This window comes from Phodopus roborovskii, unplaced genomic scaffold (genome assembly GCF_943737965.1).
Source record: "Phodopus roborovskii unplaced genomic scaffold, PHOROB, whole genome shotgun sequence".
Taxonomy (NCBI): domain Eukaryota; kingdom Metazoa; phylum Chordata; class Mammalia; order Rodentia; family Cricetidae; genus Phodopus; species Phodopus roborovskii.
The window spans coordinates 18198797-18222036 of record NW_026126480.1 but is presented as its reverse complement, the minus strand read 5'-3'; the positions used below and the strand labels follow the sequence as shown (position 1 = coordinate 18222036).

Sequence of the window (23240 nt, the reverse complement as noted above, 5' to 3'; positions counted from 1 at the left end):
AAAGGTCAGAGTGACCTTGTACTTCCTGTCTTTCCAGTGCCTTTAATCTATATGTGAGAAAAGCTTATTTTTTTTTTCACTTCTGAGATTTTCCCAGACTAATAGTAAATCATCTGTATTTGTGTCACACTATGGAGGTGTGAATGTGGTAACTCTGTTGTGAGGTCTAGTAATGCACTCCTCTACATGCCCTCTGAGATTCTGATGCTGATGATAGAGGAATAACATTTTGAGAACCTGTCTTGGAGACCAAGGCTCTCCGTTGACCCTGATGTATCTCTTCTCACCTCACTCTACCCACTTTCTTTGACCTCATTGAATCTCTCCTATATCATAAATTATACCGTGGTTTTAGAATATGAAGTTTAACTCCTCCACTGCTGGTGGGAATGCAAACTTGTACAGCTACCTTGGAAATTAGTATAGAAGTTCCTTGGGAAAATGGGAATCAGTATACCACAAGATCCAACAATTCCACTCACTCTTAGGCATATACTCAAAAGATGAATATTCACACAACAAGGGCATCTGTTCAACTATGTTCATAGCAGCATTATTTCTAATAGAACCTGGAAGCAACCTAGATGTTCCTCAACTGAAGAATGGGTGGAGAATATGTGGTACATGTACACAATGGAGTACTACTCAGTGGGGGGAAAAATGGAATCTTGAAATTCGCAGGCAAATGGATGGAACTGGAAGAAACCATCCTGAGTGAGGTAATCCAGTCATATGGTATATACTTTGTGTAGAGCAAAGGATTACCAGCCTACAATCCCCACTGCCAGAGAAGTTAGGATACAAGGAGGACCATAGAGAGACATACATGGTCCCTCACAGAAGGGGAAAGGGACAAGATCTCTTTAGCAAATTGGGAGCAGGTGGGGGAGGGGAGAGGGAGTTAGAAAAAGAGAAGGGGAGAAGAGGAGGGAGAGGAGAACATGAAGGAGCAGGCATATTGAGTCAGGTGAAGAATAGAGGAGAGCAAGAAATGAGATATCATGATAGAGGGAGCCACTATAGCCATTAAGAGAAATCTGGCACTAGGAAAATATCCAGAGACCTACAAGGATGACCCCAAATAACAATCTAAGCAATAGTGGAAAGGCTACCTTAAATGCCCTTCCAGGATAATGAGATTGATGACTATATTATATGCCATCCTAAAGCCTTCATCCAGTAGCTGATGGAAGCAGAAGCAGACAACCACAGCTAAACACTGAACCAAACTCCTGGAATTCAGTTGCAGAGAGGGAGGAGTGATGAGCAAAGGGGTCAAGACCAGGCTGGAGAAACTCACAGAAAAGCTGACCTGAACAAGGGGGAGCTCTTGGATCCTAGACTGATAGCTGAGAAACTATTATAGGACTGACCCAGACCCCATGAATGTGGGTGTTAGGAGGCTTGGGCAATCTATGGGACCTCTTGTAGTGGATCAGTATTTATCCATAGTGTATAAATGAACTTTGGGAGACCATTCCACATAGAGGTATACTCTCTCAGCCTAGACACAAGGGGGAGGGCCTAGTCCCTGCTCCAATTGATATGACAGACTTTGATGATTCCCCTTACCAAAAAATATGAAGTTTATATTCTAGTTTCCTATTCTTTTTTTTTTTTTGTGATGTTTCCAGGAGGACCAATCTCTATCTCTTTCCTTTTTGTTTGTTGTACATTTTGCAGATGGATTTTTATTGTGAAGCACAGGATGACCTAGGATTTGGGAACCTTTTGCTTCTAGAATGCAGGTGTCTTTTCCATGCCCTTCCCATTAAAAACATTCAAACTTTATTTTCTGGCTCACATGCGTTGTTTTTATTTATCACAAAAGAATTGTAGCAGGAAATACATTAACTAAATACAAACCACTTCTCCAAATTCTCTGCACTTTCATTTTCATTCCCATTTCTTGGAACAGTTCCTTCTAAGCTCATCCCTGTTCTAAAAACCAGCACATGTTAGTTTTTTTTTTTTTTTAACTAAAATTAGGGCAAGGGTTCTCATCCTATGCTTAGCTTTTGCTTTTTGTCCTATGAGTTTAGTTATTCTTTTCTTCCTTCCTTTTTTCCTTCCTTCCTTCCTTCCTTTCTTTCTTTTTTGTTTTGAGTTTTTGATATGATGCAGTTCTCATGGAATAGTGCTACCATATAGTTCCTAAGTTTCTGGAATGTGCAGAGATCACACATCACATTGCATACAGTATACATATTTAAATATTTGTATATAGGTAAATTGTAGAATGGCTTCAAAGGGTTCTGAGGTCATGGCAGAGTTCAAAAAGTTTCAGAAGTAGGTGGAAGGAAACCCAAGTAGAGCCTTTGTTGATAAGATAAAGACTAGAACAGCTGTAGATAAGGACCTAAGGAAGTAGCAGAGGTCCTATGCATAACAGGTTTAAGAGGGAGTTATGGAATTGAGTTCAGGTACAGAGGGGTAATCAGAAGAGCAGGATCAGAATGGGAATGGGTGGGTGGCTGGATGTTGGGTCCGCAGGAGCAAACAGGATGATTGGCATACAGCAGTTGAATAGTATGATATTTGGTTTATGATCTAACAAATAGAGCTTGCCGGAAGACCAGAGTGCAAAGCTAGCCACAGCTACAGAGGCCAGGCAGTGCTGGTACACACCTTTAATCTCAGCACACAGGAGGCAGAGGAAGACAGATATCTGTTAGTTCATGGCTACCCTGAGCTACATAAAATTGATCCAGTATAAAAGAGGAACATATATCACACAAAGGTGAACTCAGCACTTGGTATCCCATACCTTTAATCTCAGCACTAGGGAGGAATATAAGGCAAGAGGAGACAGGAACTGAGGGAAGTCTGAGGTTTGGTAGAGACTGATACTGTGTGGGGAACAGTGCAGTCTATGGATATATTCTGAGGACAGGATAGCCTTTTAAGTCTGAGATATAGGTAAGAGCTAGTGGGTAACTGTTTTGCTTTTCTGATCTTCAGCATTAACTTCAATATCTGTCTTTGGATTTTTATTATTCATGTTACAATGTAGATTTCTGCAACAGCACAGGCTGAGCTGAACAGTTGTGAGTTCTTTGCCAGTGGGGTCTATCTGATGACAGGATAGTAGGGACCACCTCCATCATAGTTTTAACTGTTCATCTCATGGGGTGAGGAAATTATACCCAATTCTCAGTCTTGTACTTCTGATATCTGTTGGGACTGTTTTCTTGATATGATCTTAATATACTCATGTAGTTCTACAGTGTCAATTCCCCTAAATAAATTTATAGATTGTTATTGTACCTACTCTCAGAAATATCATTTATCAGTCTGTGCTGTGTGGCTGGTACTGGATAGATGGTGTCATTCACTTATGTACTCAAAATGGAGCCAAATGATGTTTGTAAAATGGAATATTGATCAAAATTCATAGGGATAAAGTTCTCTAAAGGCAAGGAGAAGTTTGAAAATCCTTTGTTTTATACAAAATGGAGCAATTTAGAGCAGATTAACTTGATCTCAACAGATATTCTGGGGTAGAAATAATGGAAGTTTATGTTTGGCTACTTCCTGTCCCTGAGGCATGTAGCTTGGACATGTCATCTGTGATCGATTTAGGAGTGTGTATGTGTGTGTGTGTGCGTGTGTGTATGTGTGTCCTTGGAGTGGTCCATTTTACATTTGCACAGAACAGAGAGAACTCATCTCTGTTATACACAGTCTCATTGATATAGCAAGAGAAGCTTACTTGGAAAGAGAACCTGATGGGAGATGTCATTATGTATATATGTTTCTCATACTGGTTAATGAATAAAGTACTGTTGGCCAATAGGAAATGAAGATAGGAGGGACTAGGAGACAAGGAGGAAATAGAAAGTGGTAAGGAGGGTCAAGATGGAGAGCCTGGAGAGAACAGAACCGCCATTCCTCCGCTCTCGGTAAGACCACGTAAAAATACATAGAAATGGGTTAATAATTAAGAATAGAGCTAGCCGATAAGAAACTAGTAACTGGCCAACAAGATTATATCAAATATAGAGTCTCTGTGTGTTAATTGGGGCTGGCATGGTGGCGGGACAAGACCAGTGGCGGCAGGAGAAAAAACCGTACTCCTTACAAGAACTCCTCCAAAAATCAGAAGCAGAAAAGGAGAACCTTCATGTACTTCTAGCAAGGCCCCACTTTTATAGACTTATTTAACTAACTCTATATTCTCATACAGAGTTGTGAATGGTATCCTACTGCTCTAGCCAGCATAGTCAGAATCTTGAGTTCCTGGTTTATATATGCACTATGAGATTAATAGTATTTCCCTTTTACAGAGAAAGTGGCAGAAGCAGAGAAGTTCAGCTCAAAGCCAGTCAAGCCAGTCAAGTATTCATGTCTGAGTTCAATTGTAATGATATATATATATATTTCAGTGATTCTGTTATCTTCTAGATTGAGTGAAAGATCTGGTTGTGGGGACATGCAGGCTTCCTACACAGAGTCTTATATCCACCTGCCTTGCTTTCCACCATGGTATAGACTGCATTCTGTCCAACCAAACCCCATCTCTCTAGGCCACATCTTCACCCCCTCCCTTCTTTCATGTTATGCCTTTTCATTTAGCCTCTGATTATCAGTTCCTATTGGGAGATGTCATCGTGAAATAAAGTCTCCTATATATGAGTTGTTTATTCCCCATGGACTTTTTAAGAGTAAGTACTAAGCTTATTTTCTTGAGTTTTCTCACCTGGGAGACCAAGTTATAGTCTCTTGAGTCACAATATCAAAGGGGAAATCTATATACAATGATTCCAAGTTCTTCAGGGAAAGATTAACTAAGGCATGTGACTCCCTACTATGTAATGTTATAAAACAGCATTGAGTCACTAAATCATATTATGAGTAAGTGACTTTTGATCAGTGTTAAAAATACTGATAATATAGTATGAAAATCCTAGAGACAGTCATGAAGGAAGAAACCACAGCCTCTGCTTGTGTTGCTGTGTTTGTTAGAGGATTTCCTTCTCAATTCTTGTCACTGGTGGCTGGAGATGTATGAAGAAGAGGTATCTCAGTGCTCAGGAGTCACTAGGTGTGGCTGAGTAATCTGGATCAAGAGATGTTTTTGTTTGAGCCCTGCTAGTCCTTCCTTCCTTCCTTCCTTCCTTCCTTCCTTCCTTCCTTCCTTCTTTCCTTCCTTCCAGAAGAGAGCAGACAATGATTTCAGAAATAAGTATTTCATATGCATTAACCATCAAATCCTAGAAGGTTCAGACTGGTGTACAAGGTCAGTGAGTCCAACTCTTACCTTTCTTCACGTACAAGGTGAAGCTTAAAGAAAAGAGAGACCACCTAATACCACCTGCTAGAGTTATTTAGAATAATGTTCTAAATAAAAGTGTTCAAAAAATGGGGAAGCATTTGTGGTCACCTCATCTTACCTCTTACAACAGTTTTTTTTTTCATTTTCTCATAGTAATTTCACAGACTTAAGACGAACAGAGTCAGTACTTGTAAAATTTGTATAATGATCATGTCAGAACTGTTGGTGTTTATGTCATATCAGACATTTATCTTTTCTTTTTTGCTGGGGACATCCCAAAATCTTTGCTAGCTCTATTGAAATATCTACTGTAGCCATTCTATCATGCTACTAAAGACAGTATTATTCTGGTGTACATGTCTAATGAAGGGTTTAAAAATAAAGTAATATTTTTTAAAAAACTCATAACCAATCACTTTTAAACATTTAGGATTTAGTACCCATGAATTTTGAATTTTCTCAGTGTCTATATTACCTGTTGCAGGGGCTGGTGTGTGTGTGTGTGTGTGTGTGTGTGTGTGTGTGTGTGTGTATACACAATGTGCATATTCCCCTGTGTGCTTTCATGCATGTGGGGGATAGAGCTCAATGCTGTGTGTGCCTCAGGAACTTGTTTTTTGATACAAGGTCTACTAGTGAGTCTTGGGGCTTACTGATTGGCCAGTGAGTCCCAGAGAACTTTCTAACTCCACTTGATCAGAATTGGAATTATAACTGTACACCACAATGCCAGACTTTTTGTGTGGATTCTAGTGATTGAATCTCGGGTCCTCAAGCTTGCAGAGCAAGCACATTACCCACATTACCAACAGAGCTATCACCTCAGCCACATCACCAATTTTAGAAGTTTTTTTTCTGACAGTCAAAATATGTGTAAGTATTGATTTTGATATAGGCAATTGGCTTGAATCTATGACCACAGGCCAATTCAAGAATAAATGAACTTGTCTTCTACTCTTTGCTAATGTCCTACAGATCTACACTGAAGGTCATGTTATATATCTTCAAATGGATGTGTCTTTCTGTGATCCTGGCTTCCTCATCTCCCTTGGTCAACATCCTGTGTATTTCAGAAGGTCACACAGAGAGCAGAAGGCTCCATTATAACCCTGTGGCACCATCCCAGGACCTTCTGAGTTGAGCACATCAGTCAGTTTTCACCCTTCTCTCTGTCTTCTCTTACCCTCATAATCCTTCTATCATGACAACTTGTGGTTATCATTATTATCCTTTCTTGAGAGAACAAAAGGGTTCTCTCATTTAATTTCCCAAGCCATACCTTATTACTTCTCAATTTTCCTCACTCTGTTATGATTGGCTTCCCATTTCTTTTAGACACTTTTCATTGAAGATAGTGCCTAAATTGTCCCACTTTCTTTTATTCTAGAAATATTGTCTTAATATTCTTTGTGTTCCAGGGTCTGTTGCAGGCATTATACATATATGCAAGAAGACAACAAAAGTATTTTTTCTCCATAGTTGTGTTCTTGTATGGGGTAGGATTTTTTTGGTTGTTTTTTTTGGGGGGTGGGTAGGATTTGTCAGTTGGCAATAAGAGGAAACAGAGGTAGAGAAAAGAGTTAGAGCCCTGAGGTGTGTGTGTGTGTGTGTGTGTGTGTGTGTGTGTGTGTGTGTGATGCTTGTAGAGACTCATGACTGTTTTATGCAGTGCCCTTAACCCTTACTGAATTTTAGAAGCTAACAGAACAGTTGTGACTGTACAATGCCTGGAAAATGGTAGCTACTTGGTCAGGGCTTGATGAGTAATTACTTAATGGTCTCATGAACTTTTTCATGTAGAGGAAGTTAGGTAGAGGGACAAGAGATAAAGCAGAGTAGAGAGTAAAAGTTTCATAATGACCCCCAGATGGAGTTTTCCTTTTGTTATCATAATCATAAGGAGGGACCCTAGCATTTAGTCCTAAAAAATCACACTTAGGTAAATTCTAAGAGAGTTGATCACTTTCAATCTAGGTGAAAACTAGTAAGCTTGAAACTCATTCAAACATGTTAGTGTCACCTAGTATAGATAAATTTAATATACAATCCTACTATGAGTTTCTGTGGGGAATGTTGACCATGACCTGTCAAAACTACTTTAATTTTAAATGCAGTGAATATCTCAAACAAATGTGTATAACACTGTTATAACTGAATGATTATTCTATATTTTCTACATGTTATCTTCCATGTTTTAAACGTTTATATTTAATACAGCTAAGTAAAAGATATATCTCTAACAATAGAATGAGGCCAGAAATAGAATTATAAATTATTTGTATTTAATTTAGGGCTGTGATTTAATTCACAGTATACAGAGTACAACCTTCAAAAGAATTTGATAGCGTTTTATGATTTTAAGACTAGATTTCTAAGCCATAATCTTTATCTTCCCCTTTTATGTATAAAAGATTCATCAATCTAAGAGTTTGCCAGAGTTGAAAAATTTTGTGAAGACAGTCTTCTGTAATTCTCTGTTAGAATTCCTCAGGTGAATGGAAGCTGGAGCTGGAACTGTGATTTTATTTTTACACACTATGTTTCTTTTTTTCATAATTAGTACTTAACTTTAATTAAAATTAACTATTTAGAAGGCCTGGACTGTAATAGTGTTCAATATGAACTTCTGAAAAAAAATTACATTTATATAAAAGAAATAAAAACAGGCCAGCAGAGATCCAAAACAGGTGCAGCTTCCCTTATTGCACATAGATGAACTGTGCTGTCTGGGTAGGATAATATTTAGGCTAGGCCACAGGAGGAAATGAAATCAAAGAGGGCAAACCTCCAGTCTGCATTTAGACAACAGGTGGAACACACACTATGTTTCTAAAATGACCCAAGGCTCCACTACAACAATGAGGGGGCAGAATGACAGCTTTGTGGCTGAGTTCATCCTCTTGGGATTTTCTAACTATCCTGAGCTACAAGGACGGATGTTTGGGGCTTTCTTGGTTATTTATTTGGTGACTTTGATGGGAAATGCCCTCATTATGTCTGTCATCTTCCTGGACCAGAGTCTGCACATCCCCATGTATCTGTTCCTGCAGAACTTGTCAGTAGTGGAAACTGGATTCAGCACAGCCGTTATGCCTGAAATGCTGGTGGTCCTGACCACTGAGAAAGCGACCATTTCCTTGGGGGGTTGTTTTGCACAGATGTATTTCATTCTTCTCTTTGGTGGGACTGAGTGTTTTCTCCTGGGGGCAATGGCTTATGACCGATTTGCTGCAATCTGCCATCCTCTGTCCTACCCAGTAATTATGAGAAAAAGAGTTTTTATGAAATTAGTGATGTGCTCATGGCTCTCAGGAACCATGATGACTACTCTGCAGACCACATGGGTGTTTAGTTTTCCCTACTGTGGCTCTAACGAAATTAATCACATCTCCTGTGAAACTCCAGCAGTGCTGGAGCTTGCATGTGCTGACATTTTTTTCTTTGAGATCTATGCTTTCACAGGTACTATTCTGATCATTTTGACGCCCTTCCTGCTGATTCTCTTGTCTTATATCCGAATTCTCTTCACCATTCTAAAGATGCCATCCACTACAGGGAGGCAGAAGGCCTTTTCTACATGTGCCTCTCATCTCACATCTGTCACCCTTTTCTACGGCACAGCTAGTATGACCTATTTGCAGCCCAAATCCAGGTACTCACCAGATACCAAGAAACTGATGTCACTGGCTTACTCTCTGCTTACCCCTCTACTGAATCCACTTATCTACAGCCTGAGAAACAAGGAGATGAAAAGGGCTGTGATGAAATTATGGGAAAGAAAAGGGGTTTTAAACACAACCTGATTTTCCAAGAAGTCATGTGATACTCAGATAGATCATAATTGAACTGTGTATGAATTAAGATGAAAACACTACATTTCTTGGTGGGAATATGTTTAATTCTTTCTTTCTAAAACAACTCCTTATTTTAAAAATTCTTTTTATTTTTTAATATGTTTTTATAATATAGGTCTGAAAATGTCATATAAAATTTTAATTCTTTATTTCAAAAACAATTAATTTAAAAATTTATAATTCTTTATTCCGTAGTTTAAAACATAATCAGGTCATCACTCTTAAAATCTGAGGTTCATTGTTTCCAAGGGCTACATGTTTCCATAAAATATAATGTAACAGTTTATTGATTTATTTCTGTACTGTTGATATATACATGTAATTGTAGAGTGTTGCTATGAAGACAATACTTCAATAAATGTGTCCCAAATGTTCATATGTTCGGTGATCTTACTATGTATTATATGGCAGATTCCTGAAATGACAACTGATGGAATGAGGCCTACTGTGCATGTATATTTTAACCATTATTGTGAGGTGCTGTATACTTGTAATCCAAACACATGGACAGTCATGGCAGGAAGCTATGGAGTTCAATGTTAGCTTACTCTCTTAATAAGTTTGAGGGCAGCCTGAATTTCATAGTGAAACTCTGTCTCAATAAATGAAGAGCATTCTTTGCTTTGTGCTTGTGGTTGAGGATGTGAGCTCTCTACTTCCAGCTGTCCTGACTGTGGCTTACTGCCATGCTTACTTGCCATGATGAACTCTTATCCCTCTGTATCTGTAAGCCCAAATAAACTCTTCTATAAGTTGCCTTGATCATTGTGTTTTATTATAGACACAGAAAGAAACTAATATAGAAGTTGGTACCAGAGAGTGGGGTGTTGCCATGAAGAACTTGACCATATTGCTTTTTGAAGGAATAGAGAAGACTTTGGAACTTTGGGCTAGAAATGTGGCTGAATTTTGCTGTAAGCAGAGCTTAAAGGGCCATCTCTTGGGATCAACAACTTATGGCTTGTACGCCTCAGTTTGCTATCATTTTTCCTACCCAGTGATTATGAGCAAAAGGGTCTTCATGACACTAGTGATGTTCTCATGGATCTTGGTACCATGATGGCTACTCTGCAGACCACATGGGTGTTTAGTTTCCTCTGCTGTGGCCACAGGGAAACTTACCATCTCTTCTGTGAGACTCCTCCACTGCTGGAGCTTGCATGTGCAGACATGTTCCTGTTTGAAGTCTATGCCTTCACAGGCACCATTTTGATTGTCATGGTTTCCTTCCTGTTGTGTGATATTTTTGATTATATTCTCTTATATTTATCATTGTGAGGCTAGCCTTTAATGGCTGAGCTATCCCTCCAGCCCTTGATTATATTCTCACAATAAAGTTTGCTTTGAATCAGAGGGCAGAGAGCTAGCTACTAATGGATCAAAACTAATCATAGAGGTTTTGGAGTACTGAGGACAGATAGAGAGGCAGGAAGTAGTAGAGTAGGTTCTAGAGAGAGTCTCTGCCCCTTTGGATGGAGTAACAGCAAAGAGGTCACTGGTCAATTCTCTGCCTCCTTTTTTTTTTGATCATTCATTCAGGTTCTTACTCCAATAGATGACTCCTGAGTTTTTATTGATAAAGAATAATTAGATAAACTCATCAACTTCTTGTTGATTCTCTTGTTTTACATCCTAATTCTCTTCACCATCTTAAAGATGTCATCCTCTAATAGGAGACAGAAGGCCTTTTCTACGCATGCCTCTCATCTCACATCTGTTACCCTCTTCTATGGCAGAGCTTGCATGACTTATTTGCAGCCCAATCCAGGTCCTAACCAGAAACCAAGAAACTGATGTCATTGGCTTACATATTGCTTATCTCTCTGCTGAATCCACTTATCTACAGCCTGAGAAACAAGGAGATGAAAAGGTTGTGATGAAATTATGAGAAAGAAAAGTGTCTTTATATACCATGTGAGTTGCCAAGAAGCCATTCTTTGGAAATCACCCAAAGAAACTCTACCATAGATTAGTAAATCATGGAAAAGGGATCCCTCTCTTAATGCTTCCGTCATTTGTTTTCAAGAAATATATACTTTTTTTTTGGTTTGGTTAGTAAATTTCAAAGGGAAGCAAAGAATTTAACAGCAACTAGACAGGATGCTATTTTGGCAAAGAATCTGACCACCTTCTTAAGAACTTGCCTGAGGCTAAAAATTAAAAAGTAATGGACTACTATCAATGCAGTATAACACTGAGTCTCTAGTATGGTTGTTATTGATATTGCTGATGGAGGTTTTTGATGAAAAATAACAAGTGGGGCAGAAATACAAAACATACAGCTTGGGAAGAAAAGTAACACTAGGAAGCTTAATGTTACAGCCAAGACGTGTTGGAAGAGTGGTTGTGCCATTAGATTATTTGGTGTTTTGGTGATGAGCTTCTTGAGTTCTTTATATATTTTGGAAATCATCCCTCTGTCTCAGATGTGGGGTTGGTGAAGATCTTTTCCCCTTCTTTGGGCTATCATTTTGACTTATTGACTGTGTCCTTTGATTACAGAAGCTTCTTAGTTCTGGAGGTTCCATTTATTAATTGTTAATCTTAGTGTCTGTGCTACTGGAGTTATGTTCAGGAAGCAGCCTCCTGTACCAATTTGTTCAAGGGTACCTCCCACTTTCTCTTCTATAAGGTTCCGTATGGCTAGATTCATGTTGAGGTCTTTGATCCATTTGGACTTGAGTTTTGTGCATGGAGATAGATATGGATCTATCTGGAGTTTTTGACAGATCAGCATCCAGTTATGCCAGCACCATTTGTTGAAGATGCTTTCTTTTTTCCATTGTGTAATTTTAGCTTCTTCGTCAAGAATCAGGTGTTCGTAGGTGTGTGAGTTAATATCAGAGTCTTCAATTCAATTCAATTTGTCTACCTGTGTATTTTTGTGGCAGTATCAAGCTGTTTTCAGTACTATAGCTCTATAGTAGAGCTTGAAGTCAGGGATGGTGATGCCTCTGGAAGTTCCTTTATTGTACAGGGTTGTTTTGGCTACCCTGAGCCTTTGTTTTTCCATATAAATTTGAGTATTGTCCTTTAAAGGTGTGTGAAGAATTGTGCTGAGAGTTTGATGGGGATTGTATTGAATCTATAGACTGCTTTTGGCAAGATTGCCATTTTTACTATGTTGATCTTGACTCTCTATGAGCATGGGATATCTTTCCATTTTCTGATATCTTCTTTAATTTCCTTCTTGAAAGACTTAAAGTTCTTGCTATACAAGTCTTTCACTTTGTTTGGTAAGTGTTACCCCAAGATATTTTATGTTGTTTGTGGCTATTGTAAAGGGTGATGTTTCTCTAATTTCTTTCTCAGCCCCTTTATCACCTGTATATAGCAGGGATACTGATTTTTTTTTTGTTAGTTAATCTTGTATCCTGACACTTTGCTGAAGGTATTTATCAGCTGTAGGAGTTCCTTGGTAGAGGTTTTTGGGTCACTTATGCAAACTAATACATCGTCTACAAATAGTGAAAATTTGACTTCTTCCTTTCTAATTTGTATCCCCTTGATCTCCTTTTGTTGTCTTTTTGCTCTAGCTAGAATGGGAAAAGATCTTCACCAACCCCACATCTGACAGAGGGCTAATCTCCAAAATATACAGAGAACTCAAGAAGCTAGTCACCAAAACACAAATAATCCAATTAAAAAGTGGGGTACAGAACTAAATAAAGAATTCTCAATACAGGAATCTAACATGGCCGAAAGACACTTAAGAAAGTACTTAATATCCTTAGTCATCAGGGAAATGCAAATCAAAGCACCTCTGAGATACCATCTTCCTTCTGTTAGAATGGCTAAAATAAAAAATAAAAAAAAACAAACAAACAAACAAACAAAAACCCCACCAATGATAGTTTATGTTGGAGAGGATGTGGAGAAAGGGGAACACTCCTCCACTGCTGGTGGGAGTGCAAACTTGTACAGCCACTTTGGAAATCAGTATGGTGCCTTCTCAGGAAAATGGAAATCAGTCTACCACAGGACCCAGCAATTCCACTCTTAGGCATATAACCAAAAGATGCACATTCTGCAACAAAGACATCTGTTGAACTATGTTCATAGCAGCATTATTTGTAATAGACAACCTAGAAGCAATCTAGATGCCCTTCAACTGAAGAATGGATAAAGAAAATTGGTACATTTACACAAGGGAGTACTACTCAGCAGGAAAAACAAAAACAAAAAACAATGGAATCTTGAAATTTGTAGGCAAGTGGATGGAATTGGAAGAAATTATGCTGAGTGAGGTAACCTAGTCACAAAAAGACAAATATGGTATATACTCACTCATATATGGATTTTAGACATAGAGCAAAGGATCATCAGCCTACAATCTACACTGCCAGAGAAGCTAGGAACCAAGAAGGACCCTAAGAAAGACAGACATACATACATGGTCCCTCACAGAACAGGAAAGGGATATGATATGCTGAGCAAATTGGGAGTAGGTGTGGATCTCAGTTAGGAGTCCTGAGAAGTGTATGGTTACCTCTGACAATGGAAACAGGATATGTCTCTAGTGCAAGAACAGACTGTAGGAGCCCATTTACCATGGAGGGATACTCCCTTAGCGTGGAGACAAGGGAAAGGGCCTAGGCCCTACTCCAAACGATTTGACAGACTTTGATGATCCCCCATGGAAGGCCTCACCCTCCTTGAGGAGTGGATGGGGGATGGGATGTGGGATCTGTGAGGACATGGGAGGTTGGGAGGGAGAGGGAATTGGGATTGATATGTAAAATAAGGAAAAATATTTAAAAGAGATTAGTGCCATTAATATGAAGCCTTCTGTGAACTGGAATAAAATGGAAGGTACCCTCTGGGCAAGACCCCATCCACCTAGGTTTTAACTTGTGAAAGAAAGCCCAAGAGGTCTTCTATGCCAAGGAAGCAAAAGCAAATAAAAGCTGCTGCTAGTGTGGTTCAAGGAATAGGGTCCATCAAAGCTCATAAAGGAAGTTGATAATGCTATTCACGTGGTGCTGGCTTTAGGGGCATGAAGGATTCAAGAGTGAAGCAGTTGTGAATTATTCTTCCCTGGTTTTGGAGAACTACTGAGGCCAGGAAGCATGTGTCAGGGGAGTCCCTGCATGAAAGTCCTGAGGAGCCATTATGTGAAGCTACAAAGTGAAACCTGGGTTGCAGTGGGAACTCCAAGATACTGTAGATGACAGAGCCAGAATACAAAGAAGTGTAGAACTGAAGAGAGAGCTTTATTCAAAGCTGGAGTGGTTGAGCCTTCTAAGCCCCTTGACACTGGGCATGGAGCTATAGGAGTTGCCATTTTCCCTGATGGGTTCAGTTCTTTAATGCAGTGTTTCTTACTATGCTTCATTCCTCCCTTTTGGAATGGAAAGGTACGTTCTGTGTCATTATATGATGGATGTATATGATATAATTTTTGATTTGGAAGGATTTATAATGAAGACACTGCCTTGACTCTCAGAAGAGACTTTGGACTTTTAAACAATGAGGAGGCTATGAGAGACTATGGGGACTTGTGAATTCAGACTAAATTCATTTTGCATTATGATTTAAGTTCCCCAGGGAGCAGAGTGTGATGGATTTAAATGAGAATTGCTCCCCAGTTTCCACTATTTGAATACTTTCCCCAGATGGTGACACTGAGGGGAAGGTCAGGAGATGTGAAGTTGTTGAGGTGGTGCCACTCGGAGTAGGCTGTAACAGTAAAAAGCCTCCTTCCACCACATCCAGTTCATCCTTTGCTATGTGTTCATGGTTGAGGATGTGAGCCAGCTTCCTGCTCCTGCCAGTATGCCAGCGGCTTGCTTCCATGCTTCCTCCAGGACAGACTCATCCCTCTGCAACTGTAAGCTCTAACAAGTTTTCTCCAAAGCAAAACAAAACACAAGGCAGAGCATGGTGCTTAAATGCAGAGAACTTGTTGGCATGCTCATAGGCCTGGGTTTAACACCCAGCACCACAAAGCAATTAAACAACAAAGACACCATACCATTTCAAAACAGCTGTTGCTCCTTGCAGGTTACTACAGAGTCCTAGAATCTAGATGAAACATAGTTTCAGGACACCAGTAGGGTGATTTTTGTTTCCAGAGAGATGATTTGTTTAGCTGAAAGAGTTAAAAAAAAAGTGTTTTTTTCTTGGGAAGGAGCAAAGTAGTGCTTTTTTCATGGATCCACACATATAATTTTCCTCAGTGGAACACAATTACACAATTCAAGTTTACCATTTCTGAAGAAGTTTTTTTCTTTTTTCTTTTCTTTTTTCTTTTTAAATCACTAACTATCTTGTTGTTCCAAGGAGCTGAATTTACAGGCCACTGGGATGAAACCCTTATATCCTGCAGGATTATAAATACCCCATTTCAGACCCACTTCCACAGCTGCTCTGAGCACCACCTGTGCTAGTCAGAATCTCCAGGAGGCACACAAAGGGCCAGTGAGTCATGCAAACACCTAGGCCAAAAACTGTGCAGGCCAAGTAGTCCTGGCTTGGATATATGTTGTGTGAGAAGGTCTTAAAGGCCTCCCTGGCCACAATTTCCTTTGAGGGGTAACCGACTTTTGATAGTAGACTTTTTACTTAGCAACCTATGACCTCTGAGAGTGCCTTTTGTCACTTTGGCAGTGTGTTTACTTTGAGTAAACTCCTTAATATTTTATGTTTATGGGCACAGACTTTTATTTTATTTTATTTTACATGTCGATCCCAGTTCCCCCTCCCTCCCTACTCCCCTCCCTCCCTCTTACCCTCTCTCCCTCCTCACATGCACCCTCATCACCCTCCCCACCCATCCCCCCACCCCAATTCTACATGTAGGGCAATGCCATTCAGGTGGGGTCATGTAAATCTGTCAAGTCATTTGAAGTGGGGACTAGGACTTCTCTCCTGTCTCTAGGTTAAGGGAGTATTTCTCCATGGGGGATATGTCTGCAAGGTCCTTTTGTGCACCAGGGATACATTCTGGCTCCACTGTCTGAGGTCCCTTAGACTGCTCAGTCCTTCTAGCTGAGACCCATATGCAGGGGGTCTGAGTCAGTCCCATGCTGGATTCCCAGCTATCAGTCTGGGGGCCCATTAGCTCCTCCTTGTTCAGGTCAGCTGTCTCTATGTGTTTCTGCAACCTGGTCTTGTCCTCTCCCTCTGCATCTGGATTCTACTTCGACTCAGTGTTTAGTTATGGGTGTTTGCTTCTGTTTCCAACAGGTACTAGATGAGAGCTCCATGATGGTAGATAAGTTAGTTGTTGATCTCACTATCCGGGAAGGGCATTTCCACAGAAGCTCAAATTGTTAGTTGGCAGCAGTCTTGTAGGACTCTTTCTTTAGGTTCAGTTTTCTCTTCAAACCAATAATGGCGCCCTCTTTTATGTTCTCTCCCTCTCTCTCTCCCCCTCTCTCTATCTCACACACACTTTCTCTTCCTACCCTGACTCAATCTTCCTAGTTGCACATGTTTTCCTCTCCTCCCCTTCACTTTCTCCTTGTTCCCTCTCCATTCACTGCACCCCACCCCACACACTTCCCATATGCGCTGGGGGATTTGTCCCTTCTCCCTTCTGTGAGGGACTTTATATGAATCTCTTAGAATACAGCTTGTATCCTAGTTCCTCTGGTGGTGTGAATTATAGGCTGGTGATTCTTTGCTCTAGGTCTAAAATCCATATATGAGTGAGTACATACCATGTTCCTCTTTTTGTGACTGGGTTACCTCATTCAGGATGGTTTCTTCAAGTGCCATCCACTTGCCTGTGAATTCAAGATTCCAATATTTTTTTCTGCAGAGTAGTATTCCATTGTGTATATGTGCCACATCTTCTTTATCCATTCTTCAGTCGAGGGGCATCTAGATTGCTTCAGGTTCTTGCTATTACAAATAATGCTGCTATGAAAATAGTTGAGCAGATGTCTATGTTGCATGGATGTGGATCACTTGGGCATATGCCTAAGAGGGGGATTGCTAGGTCCTGTGGTAAACTAATTCCCATTTTCCTGAGGAACTGCCATACTGATTTCCAAAATGGCTTTACGAGTTTACATTCCCATTAGCAGTGGAGAAGTGTTCCCCTTTCTCTACATCCTCTCCATCATAAAGTCATTGGTGTTTCTAATTTTAGCCATTCTGGCAGGAGTAAGATGGTATCTCAAAGTTGTTTTGATTTGCATTTCCCTGATAGCTAAGGATGTGGAGCACTTTCTTAAGTGTCTTTCAGCCTTTTTGATTTCCTCTATTGAGAATTCTCTCTTCAGTTCTGTACCCCATTTTTTAACAGGGTTATTTGGTGTTTTGTTGTCTAGTTTATTGAGTTCTTTGTATATTTTGGAGATCAGCCCTTTGTCAGATGTAGGATTGGTGAAAATCTTTTCCCAGTCTGTGAGCTGCCATTTGGCCTTGTCCACTGTTTCCTTTGCCTTTCAGAAGCTTCTAAGTTTGAGGAGGTCCCATTTATTAATTGTTGATCTCAGTGTCTGTCCCCTTGGCATTATGTTCAGGAAGCACCCTCCTGTACCATTTTATTCAAGGGTACCTCCTACTTTCTCTTCTAAGAGGTTCAGTGTGGCTGGATTTATGTTGAGGTCTTTGGTCCATTTGGATTTGAACTTTGTGCATGGCGATAGACATGGGTCTATCTGCAGTCTTACATACCATCATCCAATTGTGCTAGCACCATTAGTTGAAGATGCTTTCTTTCCCCCATTGTATTCTTTTAACTGTTTTGTTGAAAATCAGGTGTTCATATTTGTGTGGGTTAATATCAGGATTTTCAATTCTATTCCTTTGGTCTACCTGTCTATTTTCGTGCCAATACCAGGCTGTTTTCAGAACTCTAGCTCTGTATTAGAGCTTAAATCAGGGATGGTGATGCCTCCTGAAGTTCTTTTATTGTACAGGGTTGTTTTCGCTATCCTGGGTCTTTTGTTTTTCCATATAAAGTTGATTATTATCCTTTCAAGGTCAGTGAAGAATTGTGGTGGGATTTTGATGGGGATTGCATTGAATCTGTAGATTGCTTTTGGCAAGATTGCCATTTTTACTATATTTTTCCTACCTATTCAAGAACATTATAGATCTTTCCATTTTCTGGTATCTTCTTTAATTTCTTTCTTTAAATGGGCACAGACTTTTATGCTATTTTCTTTGTCCCTTGTCAGGTATTGATGTGGAGAAGAAATATTAATTTCTAACAAATTAAATTTTTAACAATTTTTAAAATAAAATAGCATGATTTTTATTAACACGTTTATTCAGGAAATGTTTTTACATAGGATTAAAAAAAAGGTCAAGGCATTCTGTCTCTACTACAAGACACAAATGAAATAGGGTACTAGTACTTTAAACTCAGAGAATGTAGAATTATATAGAAACAAATCATGACTTTGTTTCTAACACAGTTAAATAATTGGTTTAAATACTTGAATAAATATTTTAATTGTAGAACCCCTTTTTTTGTATGCCTGTTTGCTGCCTCTCTCCTGAAGAAGCAACTATCTGCCTTTGAGAAATGACTGCCACTAATACCCACTTAGTCAGAGCATTGTATAGGCTAAAGGTAAAACTGTCATAACTGGAAGCTACAGTTGCTGATTCGGTGTGATCTGCTAATCTTCAAAGAAAAATCCTGGGCAGGGACAATGTTGCCCACCCTATAGAAGCTATGAAATACTTATAGTCAAGACTATACCCCTTAAGCATTAGCTAGGGCCCTGCTATACACTGATAAAGAGTTCAATGTTTTCTCTGAGTGCTTGGTTGAATTCCTTGCTTGTCTGAATGTCTCATAACAGTATTTCTTGTGTTCCTGGGTATCCTATGTCAGAATACTTTCAATCTTTGTTCCTTTAGGTTTGTTTCCCTTACTTTATAGAATATATATCTGTAAAACATGCAGAGGTCAGCCCTGCACAATGAAAAGTTTTGCTTATAATTCTCACTGTGTTTTATTCTAAGCAAGTGGTAGTTTGCCTCCAGTTCAGCAGCCAAGGTGGTGTGAAATGAAAATTTGCAATTTCCGCCACAGCAAGAAGAGATCTCACTACTTGTATCAGTTGTATTTGGAAGAGATTGATTGAGTTAGTAATCAGTGTTTCTTGTGGATTGAAATACTCCATCTTGGAAAAAGGTTCTTTAATAAAGGAAACTTACAAGGATCACAAAGTCTATAACTCACAAGATTCACAAGACTCCTCCCTAAGGTTATATAAACAGGAATGCTTGCTGAGGGAGACTCTCTGATTTGTTAGTTGCCTGCAAAATATTATTCAAGGAATCTCTAGTATTGCAGTTTTCATCGTTGTTACCCATTCTCCAGCATCTGCTTTTGAGTCATTCCTGTTCTTCTAAGTAACCCCTGGTCAGTAAGAAACCCTAAGAAACTCATTGATTTACCAAGTTGGACTTTGGCAGAACCATTATTTTAGCTTGTTATCAGTTCTCTATTTATGGTGTTGAGTAGAAATTTTTTAATATCTCACCAAGGAAAGCTAACACAACATGGATACAGAGGTGTGGATGGAGGAAACAATTACCTTGGTACCCAAGCCACACAAAGACATAACTAAGATAGAAAACTACCCAATATCCCTCATGAATATTGATGCAAAAAAACTCAATAAAATAATGCCAAATCAAATACAACAGCACATTAGAGAAATCATCCATCATGACCAAGTAGGCTGCATCCCAGCATACGAAAATCCATCAATGTGATCCACCATATAAACCAACTGAAAAAGAAAAATCATATGATCATCTCACTAGATGCTGAAAAAGACTTTGATAAAATCCAACACCCTTTCAGGATAAAGGGCTTGGAGAGATCAGGGATAACAGGAACATACATAAACATAATAAAAGCAATATACAGTAAAGCAACAGCTAATATCAAACTGAATGGAGAGAAGCTTAAGGCGATTCCTCTAAAATCAGGAACAAGACAAGGCTGCCCTCTCTCTATATATATCTCTTCAATATTGTACTTGAAGTTCTAGCTACAACAATAAGACAACAAAAGGACATCAAGGGGATACAAATTGGAAAGCAAGAAGTCAAACTGTTTGTAGATGATATGATAGTTTATAAAAGTGACCCAAAACACTCTACCAGGGAACTCCTACAGCTGATAAACACCTTCAGCAAATTAGCAGGATACAAGATTAACAAAAAAAAAAAAAAATCACTAGCCCTACTATATACAGATGATAAAGGGGCTAAGAAAGAAATCAGAGAAACAACACCCTTTATAATAGCCATAAACAACATAAGGTATCTTAGGGTAACGCTTACCAAACAAGTGAAAGACCTATATAATAAGAACTTTGTGTCTCCAAAGAAAGAAATTAAAGAAGATACAAGAAAATGGAAAGATCTCCCATGTTCTTGGATAGGTAGGATAAATATAGTAAAAATGCCAATCTTGCCAAAAGCAATCTACAGATTCAATGCAATCCCATTAAAATCCCAGCACAATTCTTCACTGACCTTGAAAGGATAATAATCAACTTTATATGGGAAAACAAACAGCCCAGGATAGCAAAAACAACCCTATACAATAAAAGAACTTCAGGAGGCATCACCATCCCTGACTTCAAGCTCTACTAGAGAGCTATAGTTCTGAAAACAGCCTTGTAACTGGCACAAATATAGACAGGTAGATCAATGGAATAGAATTGAAAATCCTGATATTAACCCACACACCTACAAACACCTGATTTTTTAGAAATTATTTTTTCTTATTTAACATATCAATCCCAGTTCCCTCTCCTTCCCTCCCTCCCTCTCTCACTTCCTTGGTCCCTCCTTCCCTTCCATGATCCTCGACCCCTCTCCCATCCCATTCCCCTTCCCCACTCTACAGGGAAGTTAATGCTTTCCAGGAAAGATCAACAAAATCTGTCAAGTCATTGGAGTAGGGACTAGGCCCTGCCTCCTGCTTCTAGGTTAAGGGAGTATCCTATTCCTCCATGGGGAATGTGATCCCAAAGTCCTTTTGTATACCAGGGATACACCCTGGTTCCACTGTCAGAGGTCCCTAAGACTACCCAGGCCTTCTAACTGATTCCATGTTCAGGGGGTTTGAGTTGGTTCAATGCTGGTTTCCCAAATATCTGTTTGGGGATCCATGGGTTCCCCCTTATTCAGGTCAGCTGTCTCTGTGGGTTTCTGTAGCCTGGTGTTGCCCTCATTTTCTTATCACTCTTCCTTCTCTGAATCTGAAAACCTGATTTTTGATAAAATAGCTAAAAGTATTCAATGGAAGGAGGCAAGCATCTTCAAGAAATGGTGCTGGCACAACTGGATGATGGTGTGTAGAAGACTGCAGATAGACCCATGTCCATTGCCATGCACAAAACTGAAATCCAAATGGATCAAAGACCTCAACATACATCCAGCCTCACTAAACCTCTTAAAAGAGAAAGTAGGAGGTACCCTTGAACAAATTGGTACAGGAGGGTACTTCCTGAACATAATTCCAGTAGCACAGACACTAAAATCAATAATTAATAAATGGGACCTCCTGAAACTGAGAAGCTTCTGTAAGGCAAAAGACACAGTCAACAAGTCAAAATGGCAGCCCACAGAAGGGGATAAGATATTCACCAACCCCACATCTGACAAAAGGCTGATCTCCAAAATATACAAAGAACTCAAGAAACTAGTCAACAAAACACCAAATAACCCTATTAAAAAGTGGAGTACAGAACTGAAGAGAGAATTCTCAATAGAGGAATCCAAAATGGCTGAAAGACACTTAAGAAAGTGCTCTACACTCTTAGCCATCAGAGAAATGCTAATCAAAACAACTCTGAGATACCATCTTACTCCTGCCAGAATGGCTAAAATTAGAAAAACCAATTACAGCTTATGCTGGAGAGGATGTGGAGAAAGGGGAACTCTCCTCCACTGCTGGTGGGAGTGAAAACTCGTACAGCCATTTTGGAGATCAGTATGGCGGTTCCTCAGGAAAATGGGAATTTGTCTACCACAGGACCCAGCAATCTCACTCTTAGGCATATACCCAAATGATCCACATCCATGCAACATAGACATCTGCTCAACTATGTTCATAGCAGCATTATTTGTAGTAGGACGAATCTGGAACTAAACTAGATGCCCCTTTATTGAAGAATGGATAAAGAAGATGTGGCACATATACACAATTGAATATTACTCTGTGGAAAAAAACAAAAAGCAAACCAATGGAGTCTTGAAATTAACAGGCAAATGGATGGAATTTGAAAAAACATCCTGAGTGAGGTAACCCAGTCACAAAAAGAGGAACATGGTATGTATTCACTCATATATGGACTTTGGACACAGAACAAAAGATCACCAGCTTATAATTCACACTAGGATACAAGAAAGAATATATAAGAGATTCATACAAGGTCCCTCACAGAGGGAGAAAGGAACAAGATCTCCTGAGCATATGGGGAGTGGGGGGGCAGTGGATGAAGAGGGAGTTAGGAGAAAGAAGGAGAGAAGAACATATTGGACTAGGAAGATTGAGCTGTGGGCTGAATAGGAGAAAGAGAGAGAGAGACAGAGAGAGAGAGAGAGAGACAGAGAGAGAGAGATCATAATAGAGGGAGCCATTATAGGTTTGAAGAGAAAACTTACTATAGAGAAATGTCCAGAGACCTAGAAGGATGACCCCAGCTAACAATCTGAGCAATAGTGGAAAGGCTACCTTAAATGCTTTTCCCTGATAATGAGATTGACATCTAACTTATATGACATCATTGAACCCTCATCTAGTAGTTGAAGGAAGCAGAAGCAGACACCCACAGCTAAACACTGAGCAGAACTCCTGGAATCCAGTTGCAGAGAGAGAGAGGAGTGATGAGAAAATGGGTTCAAGACCAGGCTACAGAAACCCACAGAGACAGCTGACCTGAACAAGAGGGAGCTAATGGACCCCCAGAATGATAGCTGGGAAACCAGCATTGGACTGACTCAGACCCTCTGAACATGGGATTCAGTTAGAAGGCCTGGGAAGTCTAAGGGACCTCTGACAGTGGAACCAGGATGTATCCCTGGTACAAGAAAGGACTTTGGGAATATATTCCCTGTGGAGGGATACTCCCTTAGCCTAGAGGCAGGATGGAGGGTCTAGTCCCTACTCCAAATGA

General features: G+C 39.6%; 1 protein-coding gene and 1 pseudogene across 1 annotated transcript; both read left to right on the top strand.

Annotated features, from left to right (window-relative positions):
- The first annotated feature begins 8124 nt into the window (after nucleotides 1-8124).
- LOC127228172 (olfactory receptor 10A6) lies at nucleotides 8125-9078 on the top strand. The gene has a single exon (XM_051192648.1). It carries the CDS (start codon nucleotides 8134-8136, stop codon nucleotides 9076-9078), a length of 945 nt encoding a protein of 314 aa, XP_051048605.1. The 5' UTR covers nucleotides 8125-8133.
- Nucleotides 9079-9961: 883 nt separating this feature from the next.
- On the top strand, nucleotides 9962-11006 carry LOC127227626 (olfactory receptor 10A3-like; annotated as a pseudogene).
- Nucleotides 11007-23240: the final 12234 nt, after the last annotated feature.